Source organism: Panulirus ornatus, chromosome 9 (assembly GCF_036320965.1).
Source record: "Panulirus ornatus isolate Po-2019 chromosome 9, ASM3632096v1, whole genome shotgun sequence".
In the NCBI taxonomy this organism is placed as follows: domain Eukaryota; kingdom Metazoa; phylum Arthropoda; class Malacostraca; order Decapoda; family Palinuridae; genus Panulirus; species Panulirus ornatus.
In genome coordinates, this window is record NC_092232.1 from 20877493 (window position 1) to 20890305 (window position 12813).

The 12813-nt window shown below is 40.8% G+C and overlaps 1 protein-coding gene across 11 annotated transcripts in view; it reads left to right on the forward strand.

Moving 5' to 3' along the window:
• Positions 1-12813, forward strand: part of Abl (tyrosine-protein kinase Abl) — a 400776-nt gene that overhangs the window by 372793 nt on the left and 15170 nt on the right. For all 11 annotated transcript variants that reach the window (XM_071664774.1, XM_071664769.1, XM_071664771.1 and 8 more), the window contains one exon: positions 8458-8635. In XM_071664774.1, the coding sequence (XP_071520875.1) occupies positions 8458-8635 (178 nt within the window). The remainder of the gene's footprint in view (positions 1-8457; positions 8636-12813) is intronic.

The window sequence follows — 12813 nt, forward strand, 5'->3', positions numbered from 1 at the left end:
GCGGCAGGGGTGTGTGATGTCTCCATGGTTGTTTAATTTGTTTATGGATGGGGTTGTAAGGGAGGTAAATGCAAGAGTCCTGGAAAGAGGGGCAAGTATGAAGTCTGTTGGGGATGAGAGAGCTTGGGAAGTGAGTCAGTTGTTGTTCGCTGATGATACAGCGCTGGTGGCTGATTCATGTGAGAAACTGCAGAAGCTGGTGACTGAGTTTGGTAAAGTGTGTGGAAGAAGAAAGTTGAGAGTAAATGTGAATAAGAGCAAGGTTATTAGGTACAGTAGGGGTGAGGGTCAAGTCAATTGGGAGGTGAGTTTGAATGGAGAAAAACTGGAGGAAGTGAAGTGTTTTAGATATCTGGGAGTGGATCTGTCAGCGGATGGAACCATGGAAGCGGAAGTGGATCATAGGGTGGGGGAGGGGGCGAAAATTTTGGGAGCCTTGAAAAATGTGTGGAAGTCGAGAACATTATCTCGGAAAGCAAAAATGGGTATGTTTGAGGGAATAGTGGTTCCAACAATGTTGTATGGTTGCGAGGCGTGGGCTATGGATAGAGATGTGCGCAGGAGGATGGATGTGCTGGAAATGAGATGTTTGAGGACAATGTGTGGTGTGAGGTGGTTTGATCGAGTAAGTAACGTAAGGGTAAGAGAGATGTGTGGAAATAAAAAGAGCGTGGTTGAGAGAGCAGAAGAGGGTGTTTTGAAATGGTTTGGGCACATGGAGAGAATGAGTGAGGAGAGATTGACCAAGAGGATATATGTGTCGGAGGTGGAGGGAACGAGGAGAAGAGGGAGACCAAATTGGAGGTGGAAAGATGGAGTGAAAAAGATTTTGTGTGATCGGGGCCTGAACATGCAGGAGGGTGAAAGGAGGGCAAGAAATAGAGTGAATTGGTGTCATGTGGTATACAGGGGTTGACGTGCTGTCAGTGGATTGAAGCAAGGCATGTGAAGCGTCTGGGGTAAACCATGGAAAGCTGTGTAGGTATGTATATTTGCGTGTGTGGACGTGTGTATGTACATGTGTATGGGGGGGGGGGTTGGGCCATTTCTTTCGTCTGTTTCCTTGCGCTACCTCGCAAACGCGGGAGACAGCGACAAAGTATAAAAAAAAAAAAAAAAAAAAAAAAAAATATATATATATATATATATATATATCCCTGGGGATAGGGGAGAAAGAATACTTCGCACGCATTCCTCACATGTCGTAGAAGGCGACTAAAGGGGATGGAAGCGGGGTGCTAAAAGCCCTCCCCTCATTGTACTTTATCTTTATAAAAGGGGAAACAGAATAAGGAGTCACGCATGGAGTGCTCATCCTTCTCGAAGGCTCAGATTGGGATGTCTAAATATGTGTGGATGTAATCAAGATGAGAGTAAAGGAGAGATAGGTAGTATGTTTGAGGAAAGGAACCTGGATGTTCTGGCTCTGAGTGAAACGAAGCTCAAGGGGAAAGGGGAAGAGTGGTTTGGGAATATTTTGGGAATAAAGTCAGGGGTTGGTGAGAGGACAAATGCAAGGGAAGACATAGCACTATTCCTGAAACACGAGTGGTGGGAGTATGTGATAGAATGTAAGAAAGTAGACTTTAGATTGATATGGGTAAAACTGAAAGTGGATGGAGAGAGATGGGTGATTATTGGTGCACATGCACCTGGGCATGAGAAGAAAGATCATGAGAGGCAAATGCTTTGGGAGCAGCTGTGTGAGTGTGTTAGTAGTTTTGATGCATGAAACCGGGTTATAGTGATGGGTGATTTGAATGCAAAGGTGAGTAATGTGGCAGTTGAGGGAATAATTGGTGTACATGGGGTGTTCAGTGTTGTAAGTGGAAATGGTGAAGAACTTGTAGATTTGTGTGCTGAAAAAGGACTGGTGATTGGGAATACCTGGCTTAAAAAGAGAGATATACATAAGTATACGTATGTAAGTAGGAGAGATGGCCAGAGAGTGTTATTGGATTACGTGTTAATTGATAGGCACGCGAAAGAGAGACTTTTGGATGTAAATGTGCTGAGAGGTGCAACTGGAGGGATGTCTGATCATTATCTTGTGGAGGCAAAGATTTGTAGAGGTTTTCAGAAAAGAAGAGAGAATGTTGGGGTGAAGAGAGTGGTGAGAGTAAGTGAGCTTGGGAAGGAGACTTGTGTGAGGAAGTACCAGGAGAGCCTGAGCACAGAATGGAAAAAGGTGAGAACAAAGGACTAATGGGAGTGGGGGAGGAATGGGATGTATGTAGGGAAGCAGTGATGGCTTGTGCAAAAGATGCTTGTGGCATGAGAAGCATGGGAGGTGGGCAGCTTAGAAAGGGTAGTGAATGGTGGGATGAAGAAGTAAGATTATTAGTGAAAGAGAAGAGAGAGGCATTTGCAGGGAAATAATAGAAATGACTGGGAGATGTATAAAAGAAAGAGGCAGAAGGTCAAGAGAAAGGTGCAAGAGGTGAAAAAGAGGGCAGATGAGAGTGGGGTGAGAGAGTATCATTAAATTTAAGGGAGAATAAAAAGATGTTTTGGAAAGAGGTAAATAAAGTGCATAAGACAAGAGAACAAAGTAACATTAGTGAAGGGGGCTAATGGGGAGGTGATAGCAAGTAGTGGTGATGTGAGAAGGAGATGGAGTGAGTATTTTGAAGGTTTGTTGAATGTGTTTGATGATAGAGTGGCAGATATAGAGTGTTATGGTCGAGGTGGTGTGTGAAGTGAGAGGGTTAGGGAGAATGATTTGGTAAACAGAGAAGAGGTAGTAAAAGCTTTGCGGAAGATGAAAACTGGCAAGGCAGCGGTTTGGATGGTATTGCAGTGGAATTTATTAAAAAAGGTGACTTGTTGTTGAGTGGTGGGTAAGGTTATTCAATGTATGTATGACTCATGGTTAGGTGCCTGAGGATTGGCAGAATGCTTGCATAGTGCCATTGTACAAAGGCAAAGGGAATAAAGGTAAGTGCTCAAATTACAGAGGTATAATTTTGTTGAGTATTCCTGGGAAATGATATGGGAGGATATTGATTGAGAGGGTGAAGGCATGTACAGAGCATCAATCTGGTTGGTAAGGTTATTCAGTGTATGTACGACTCATGGTGAGGTGCCTGAGGATTGGCAGATTGCTTGCAAAGTGCCATTGTACAAAGGCAAAGGGGATAAAGGTGAGTGCTCAAATTACAGAGGTATGAGTTTGTTGAGTATTCCTGGGAAATGATATGGGAGGATATCGATTGAGAGGGTGAAGGCATGTACAGAGCATCAGAATGGGGAAGAGTAGTGTGGTTTCAGAAGTGGTAGAGGATGTGTGGATCAGGTATTTGCTTTGAAGAATGTATGTGAGAAATACCTAGAGAAGCAAATGGATTTGTATGTAGCATTTATGGATCTGGAGAAGGAATATGATATGAGTTGATAGAGATGCTCTGCAGAAGGTATTAACAATATATGGTGTGGGAGGCAAGTTGTTAGAAGCAGTGAAAAGTTTTTATCGAGGATGTAAGGCATGTGTACGAGTAGGAAGAGAGGAAAGTGATTGGTTCTCAGTGAATGTCAGTTTGCGGCAAGGGTGCGTGATGTCTCCATGGTTGTTTAATTTGTTTATGGATGGGATTGTTAGGGAGGTGAATGCAAGAGTTTTGGAGAAAGGGGTAAGTATGCAGTCTGTTGTGGATGAGAGAGCTTGGGAAGTGAGTCAGTTGATGTTCACTGATGATACAGCACTGGTGGCTGATTTGGGTGAGAAACTACAGAAGTTGGTGACTGAGTTTGGTAAAGTGTGTGGAAGAAGAAAGGTGAGAGTAAATGTGAATAAGAACAAGGTTATTAGGTACAGTAGGGTTGAGGGACAAGTCAATTGGGAGGCAAGTTTGAATGGAGAAAGGCTGGAAGTGAAGTGTTTTAGATATCTGGGAGTGGATCTGGCAGCGGATGGAACCATGGAAGTGGAAGTGAGTCATAGGGTGGGGGAGGGGGTGAAAGTTCTGGGAGCACTGAAAAATGTGTGGAAGGCGAGAATGTCATCTCGGAAAGCAAAAATGAGTATGTTTGAAGGAATAGTGGTTCCAACAATGTTATATGGTTGCGAGGCATGGGCTATAGATAAAGCTGTGAGGAGGAGGGTGGATGTGCTTAGGATGAGATGTTTGAGGACAATATGTGGTGTGAGGTGGTTTGATCGAGTAAATAATGAAAGGGTAAGAGATATGTGTAGTAATAGAAAGAGTGTGGTTGAGAGAGCAGAAGAGGTTGTTTTGAAATGGTTTGTTTACATGGTGACAATGAGTGAGGAAAGATTGACTAAGAGGATATATGTGTCAGAGGTGGAGGGAACGAGGAGAAGTGGGAGACCAAATTGGAGGTTGAAAGATGGAGTGAAATAGATTTTGAGTGATTGGGGCCTGAACATGCATGAGGGTGAAAGGCGTGCAAGAAATAGAGTGAATTGGAACAATGTGGCGTACCGGGGTCGACCTGCTGTCACTGGATTGAACCAGGGCATTTTTAAACATCTAGGGTAAACCATGGACAGTTTTGTGGGGCCTAGATGTGGAAAGTAAGCTGTGGTTTCAATGAATTGCACATGACAGCTAGAGACCAAGTGTGAACATATTTGGCATTTGTTGTCTTTTCCTAACGCTACCTTGCACGTGCGCGGGAGGAGGGGGGTGGCAACGGGAATGGATGAAGGCAGTAAGTATGAATACATACATGTGTATATATGTATATGTCTGTGTATGTATATGTATGTATCCGTTGAAATTTATAGGTATGTATATGTGGGTGTGTGTGGGCGTTTATGTATATACATGTGTATATGGATGGGTTGGGCCATTCCTTTGTCTGTTTCCTTGCGCTACCTCGCTAACGCAGAAGACAGTGACACAATATAACGGATAAATGAAATATATATGTATTTTTTTTCTATTATATGTAATAGCTGGAAATTGCTGGAAAATAGTGCAAATGACTGTGAGATATATACAAGAAAGAGGCAGGAGGTCAAGAGAAAGGTGTAAGAGATGATAAAGAGGGCATTAAGACTTGAGGTGAGAGAGTATCTTTATATTTTAGGGAGAATAAAAAGATGTTTTGGAAGGAGGTAAATATAGTGCGTAAGACATGAGAACAAATGGGAACATCGGTGAAGGGGGCTGATGGGAAGGTAATAACAAGTATTAGTGAAGTGAGAAGGAGATGGAATGAGTATATTGAAGGTTTGTTGAATGTGTTTGATGATAGAGTGGCAGATATAGGGAGTTTTGGTTGAGGTGGTGTGAGAAGTGAGGGGGTCAGGGAGAATGGTTTAGTAAACAGGAAAGAGATAGTGAAAGCTTTACGGAAGATGAAAGCCGGCAAGGCAGCGGGTTTGGAAGGTATTGTAATGGAATTTATTAAAAAAAGGGTGACTGTGTTGTTGACTGGTTCATAGGGATATTTAATGTGTGCATGGTTCATGGTGAAGTGCTTGAGAATTGGCATACTGCATGCATAGTGCCATTGTACAAAGGCAAAGAGGATAAAGGTGAGTGTTCAAATTACAGAGGTATAAGTTTGTTGAGTATTCCTGGGAAATTGTATGGGAGAGTATTGATTGAGAGGGTGAATGCATGTACAGAGCATCAGATTGGGGAAGAGCAGTGTGGTTTCAGAAGTGGTAGAGGATGTGTGGATCAGATGTTTGCTTTGAAGAATGTATGTGAGAAATACTTAGAAAAACAGATGGATTTGTATGAAGCATTCATGGATCTGGAGAAGGCATATGATAGAGTTAATAGAGGTGAGAGGTAAGTCACTAGAAGCAGTGAAAAGTTTTTATCGAGAGTGTAAGGCTTGTGTACGAGTAGGAAGAGAGGAAAGTGATTGGTTCCCAGTGAATGTCAGTTTGCGGCAGCGGTGCCTGATGTCTCCATAGTTGTTTAATCTTTATAAATGGGGTTGTTAGGGAGGTGAATGCAAGAGTTTTGGAGAGGGGCAAGTATGCAGTCTTGTGGATGAGAGGGCTTGGGAAGTGAGTCAGTTGTTGTTTGCTGATGATACAGCACTGGTGGCTGATTCGGGTGAAAAACTGCAGAAGCTTGTGACTGAGTTTGGTAAAGTGTGTGAAAGAAGAAAGCTGAGAGTAAATGTGAATAAGAGCAAGATAATTAGGTTCAGGAGGGTTGAGGGACGAGTAAATTGGGAGGTAAGTTTGAATGGAGAAAAACTGGAGGAAGTGAAGTGTTTTAGACATCTGGGAGTGGATTTGGCAGTGGATGGAAAACCATGAAAGCAGAAGTGAGTCACAGGGTGGGGGAGGGGGTTGAAGGTTCTGGGAGCGTTGAAGAATGTATGGAAGGTGAGAATGTTCTTGAAGAGCAAAAATGGGTATGTTTGAAGGAAAAGTGGTTCTAACAATGTTATATGGTTGTGAGGCATGGGCTATAGATAGGGTTGTGCGGAGGAGGGTGGACGAGATGCTTGAGGAGAATATGTGGTGTGAGGTGGTTTGATCGTGTAAGTAATGAAAGGGTAAGAGAGATGTGTGGTAATAAAAAGAGTGTGGTTGAGAGAGCAGAAGAGGGTGTATTGAAATGGTTTGGTCACATAGAGAGAATGATTGAGGAAAGATTGACAAAGAGAATATATGTGTCAGAGGTGGAGGGAACGAGGAGAAGTGGGAGACCAAATTGGAGGCGGAAGGATGGAGTGAAAAAGATTTTGAGCGATCAGGGCCTGAAAATACAGGAGGGTGAAAGGTGTGCAAGGAATAGAGTGGATTGGAATGATTTGGTATACCGGGGTCAATGTGCTGTAAGTGGATTGAACCAGGGCATGTGAAGCATCTGGGGTAAACCATGGAAAGTTTTGTGGGGCCTGGATGTGGAAAGGGAGCTGTGGTTTCGGTGCATTACCCGTGATAGCTAGAGACTGAGTGTGAACGAATGTGGCCTTTGATGTCTTTTCCTAGCGCTACCTTGCGCGCACACGAGGGACGGGTGTTGTTATTTCATGTGTGCCGGGATGGCAGCGGGAATGGATGAAAGCAGCAAGTGAGGATTTTCCCTCCAAGGCTCAGCTCTCTGTTCTTGATGCTACCTCGGTAATGTGTGAAATGGTGAATATATATGAAAAAAATAAAGAATGTTTTATACATATTTGCCATTTCCCACATCATCAAGGTAGTGTGAAGAACAGATGTCTCAACCCTTGAGGGAAAAATCTTCACTTGGCTTCCTTTTCTGTTCTTTCTTTTGGAAAAGAAAAATTGGAGGGGAGGATTTCTAGCCCGCCACTCCTACCCCTTTAATTCACCTTCTACGATATGCAGGGAATATGTGGGAAGTGTTCTTTCTCCCCTATCCCTAAGAATATATAAGTAATTTTTTGAGAAAAAGATGTTTAGAATTAGAAGAAAATGTATAGATTTGAATTTATTGAATATTGCCACTTTGAGGGTTAGTATTAAATATCAAGAATAACCACAGTCATTGGGTTAAAGCGGTATTTATGAATAAGAATGTTTAATATGTCTTCTGAGTGGTCCCACTGATAAGAAAAGAAGAGAGTTATACTTTTTTGGATTGGATGGGAGAGAGTTCCAGTTTTTAGATTGAACTGCTTTTCCCCAGAGCTTGCCAAGACAAATGAGGCTTGGTTGCATTCATCTCTCTTGATACACAATTGTATATGCATTCCCCAGGGTGCAAAAAAAGAAATTATTTTTTCTTCAGTTCATGAAAAGGTGCACAAAATATATAATTACCTTTTTTCCTTGGAATTAAAACAATTGTCCTTATTTTTGGAAAGACATACTTACCGGACTGGCCAGTCATAAGAAATTTCCTCTTTTTTATGAGATTTGATTCAGAAAAACTTTTCTGAATCATTATTTTTGGTATGAATTATGTGTTAAACATTCCTGGATAAACACTGTATTTAACAGATTAACTAATCTTAAATACATGTGGCATAGCCAGATATGGGCATTATGTGCAGTAGTTCCAGAGGAAAGAATACAAAGGAACTCAAAAATTAAAAGACCACTGGGTCCTTTTGAGGTTCTTTGTGATCATGGAGGATATTAGAAACTCATAGATTAGTTTGATGAAAAGAATAGCATACAGATAATTCAAAGTTAAAAACCTGCAAACTGTTCATGTGACTTGAGGAGGCACAAATAATGTCAGTCATGGACTTGAAGCAAAGTATTTATCAAGTCTTTTCTTAAACATATTTCTAGTACTGCTCTCAACCAATCTCACTGGTAAATCATTCCATGTGTTATCAGTCCTGTTGAAGATAAAATACTCCGCCTCTTATTCTACTTGTGTAGTGTAAAGAATGTCTTACTTATAAATTTAGAGAACTAGGATAATGTCGTTTGGGTCATTGATCTTCTGTAAGCATATTGTGTCTTGTTAAAAAGCTAAATTTTCCTACTAATCTTATTTTGATATTTCATTTGCATGTCTACACTGAAGTTGATGGTTTTTACAGGAATCCAGAAAGACCTGGCTGACTTAGCAAGCAGTAATGATGCAGAGAGTGAAAGTGAACTTCGAGAAAGGACACCTGACACAGAAGACTCTGGTGCGCAGTCTCTGCCAGCTACTCAGGCCCTCACTTCTGCACACTCCACCTTCAGAGCAGATCCACCTCAGCTTCAGTCATTCAGGTTAGCAAGAATGATTTTGGTGCTAAAGAAAATTTTTAAGTCAGAGTTTGTCTATCTATATCTTTGATGGCCATTCCCACTGGGAACTCCCATCAAGGGATGGCCACTGCTAGAGTCTCCACTTATCCCTGTCATTATGTGCCTCCCTTGCATACACCATTTCTTTTCCTTCAGTGGTCTGCCATTCTGTTTCCCCATGTCAAAGGTGGTCTTCCTTTCTTTCCAACTCCCTTTACCCCTTTAATCGCACTGTCATATGATCTCCTTGTAAACTACCTGTCTTACATTATTTCTACCTGCACACCTCAAAGTATTATGTTACACCCACTCTACCCCTCCACAGTTCATTCTCTTGATGTTCCTTGCCATACCAAATCTCTCATGCACCCTTTCATTTCTTTCTTCACTCCATCTTATCACACCAAATGCTTCTCTCATATAGCTTATTTCCATAGCCTGGATTTGTGACCTCTGTACTTCATCCCAAGTACATGTTTTGGCTGCGTAGATTGGGGTTGGGAGGACTATACTGTCCCCTAATTCTCTCTTCATTTCCATACTTACACGTTTATCTTTAATTATTCTAGTAAGGGACCCAGTGACTATTCTACAATCTGCTGCTCTCTTTCTCTTATTTCCCCTTCAGTATCATTAAACTTATCCAGGATAGCTCCCAAATACTTGAATTCTATCACCTCTTCCAGTCTTTTTTACCCCCTATTATAAAACACAGTTAAGTACACTTTGTCTCAATGTGTACGGCTCTGCAAAATCTATACATCTTTCACTCTATAAGGCTTTGCAAAATCTAAACTTACATTCTAAAATAATATCAGTCATTGCTGAAATTATAGGTCCATTATATGTACTATAATTGGCAATCAGTTCTCTTTAAATTGATTGTTTAGTTGCATTAGAATGTTATATTTTTAACCATACTTGACTTCAAGATACAGAGACATTAGCTTCCTCAGTCTGTTATTTTAAGAATCTGGACAAACTAACTACCTCTTGTAAGCCAGAGCAACCAATTCAGAATTGGTCACATCCTATGTAAAGGAAACACCTCCCACATTCAAGTAGCAAGTAATTGTCTGAATTGAAGAGACCGGTCAGATAACGAAGATATATTTCAGAAAAAAGTTGCTCATTGGGCATTTTCTTCTGCATTTTTTGATGCTTGTGTACAGAGATACTAAGAGATATTGAGTATGAAAAGGTCTAAGGACAGTGAGTGAAACTAGGGAAGTGGACAAAGAATGGAAGGTATTAGGGAAGCATTATTTTCATATGCAATTTAAGTGTGTAGTGTGAAAATAGTAGGGAATTGTGCAAGAGAAATGGCAGGAGGTAAAGGGGAAGCTGCAGGGGCTGAAAAGGGGGGCAAATTAGAGATGGGGGTGAGGGGCAGACTTCAGAGAAACTAAGAAAGTGTTTTAGAAGGAAGTGAATGGTGTGAGGAAAACAACAGGACAAATGGGAGCTTCAGTGAAGGGAGCAGATGAAATTCACAACTGGTGAGGAAGAGTTAAAGAGATGGAGTGAGTGTCTAAAAGACTGATGAATGGATAGATGTGGGCAGTTGTGGATTGTTCAGAATATGGAATTTTTTGGAGCAAAAGAGTCATGGCAAATGGTTTAATGAAGAGAACAAGTGTTGAAAGCTTTTCATATGACAAAGTATGACAAATTGGCTGAAGTGGGTGGGATTGCAGTTAAGAAATGGCATGACAGCAATGTTGATTGTTTGATCAGAATTTTCAGTGTATGCATGATTTAAAGTGAGGTGCTGAAGGTTAGGAAGATTGCCTATATAGTGGTAGCATGTAAAGGCAAGGGAGACAAAACCTAAAGCTCAATTTACAGAGAAAAACTTGTGTTTAGTCTACCTACTAACTTGTATAAGAGAGTGGTGATTTAGAGGATAGTGTTCACAGAGGATTAGACTTGGGAGAAGTACTGTGGCTTCAGGAGTGGCAGAGGATGTGTGGACCTGGTGTTTTTCTTGAAGAATTTGTGTGAAAAACACAGAGAAAAAGAGGGATTTGTTTATGGCATCTCTGGATGTGGAGAAGGTTTGTGATAGGATTAGTAAAAATGCTTTGTGAAAAGTATTACATTACACCCACTCTACCTTTCCACAATTCATTGTCCTATACAAATATAGGAGGAAAGATACAGGAGGGAAGGAGTCTTTATTAAGAGAGTAAGGTCTTATAAGGAATGATAGTACAGTAAACCCTTGATTTAACAGACCAGGCAAATAATAATACATTAATTAAAGATGATTCTAAAATTTCTTTAAAAAATCTCAAATACCGCACCATGTGAATTTGATATCACACTTGTTTTTTTGGAAGCATTGGGAATACTCACTTTGCTTCAGTCTGTCTGCCTCAAGCTGTCATGCAGTCAGGTTGTATACAGAGAATTGTGAATTTATTTAGTAAGTAATTTTGCAATGCTTACAGTTCAAAATGTCATCAAGTGATAGAGGAGTTAAAAGAAAACTGAACTGTATATTGTATAAAAAAAAAATGACCCATAGGTTACGTTTGATTTAGTTGACATTTGGCATAAACAGACATCCCCTCCCCCTATTAACCCGTAAAATCGAGGGTTGACTATATAAACGGGGGGTTTGGTATTATACTGAGTATGATTAAAAGAGGCATGCAAGGAACAGAGTAAATTGGAACAGAGTGGTATACTGGGGTTGATGTGCTGTCAATGAAATGAACCAGGGCTTGTGAAACATTTGGGGTAAACGTGGAAAGTTCTGTGAAGCCTGGATGTGGATAGGGAGCTGTGGTTTCAGTGCATTGCACATGACTGCTAGAGTCTGAATGTGAGCGAATGTGGTCTTTTTTTTTGTCTGTTTTCCCTAGAGCTACCTCGCTGATGCATAGGTTGGCGATGCTGTTTCCTTGTGGGGTGGGGTGGTGCTGGAAATGGATGAAGGTAAGCGAGTATGAATATGTTCTTGTGTATATATGTATATGTCTGTGTATTGCTATGAGTCCATGGGGAAATGAAACTCGATAAGTTCCCAGGTGCACTTTCGTGTAATAATCACATCGTTAGGGAAGATACAAGAAAGAAATATAAGTCAGTTGATATACACTGAAGATTATTACTAGGATGCCATTTGGTAAACAAGTCACTTTTCACTGCTTCTGGCAGCTTACTTCTCACGCCTTATACTCTTGAAATCTTCACACACAAAAGCTTACTTCCCACACCTTATACTCTTAAAATCTTCCACAAAGCATCTCAATCAATCCTATCATATGCCTTCTCCACATCCATAAATGCTACATACAAATCCATCTGTTTTTCAAAGTATTTCTCACATACATTCTTCAAAGCAAACACTTGATCCACACATCCTCTACCACTTCTGAAACCACACTGCTCTTCTCCAATCTGATGCTCTGTACATGCCTTTACCCTATCAGTCAATACCCTCCCATATAATTTCCCAGGAATACTCAACAAACTTATGCCTCTGTAGTTTGAACACTAACCTTTATTTCATTTGCTTTTGTACAATGGCATTATGCATGCATTCTGCCAATCCTCAGGCACTTCACCATGATCCATACATACATTGAATATCCTTACCAACCAGTCAACAATGCATTCACCCCCTTTTCAAATGAATTCCACTGTAATACCATCCAAACGTGTCGCCTTGCCGGCTTTCTTCATCTGCAAAGCTTTCACTACCTCTTCTCTGTTTACCAAACTATTCTCCCTGACCCTCTTACTTTGCACACCACCCTGACCAAAGTATATTGGATACAGTTTTAGGGGAAACTGTTCTAGCTCTTTATTTATCATGTTGCCAAACTCCTCCACTATCTCGCAATAACATAAAGAGAAAATTAAGCATGGTTGTTTCATGATTATTTTTATATACATGAGGTTAGTTTGGACACTTTTCATGTCGGTATTCCTCCTTACATAGTCCTGCAAAAATCACCAACTCACATTTCTCCTGTTACTCTTCTTCACGTTCTTTACAAATTTCACAAGCAAATCCTAAGTGTTCACCTTATCACTTGGGTCATCCAACATTCTGCATATTCTCCACTAGGTTGCTATGAGCACAAGACCCACAGGTTAACATTCATGTACTTATAATGATGGTTTATCAAAATTACTGAGAGTAAAAA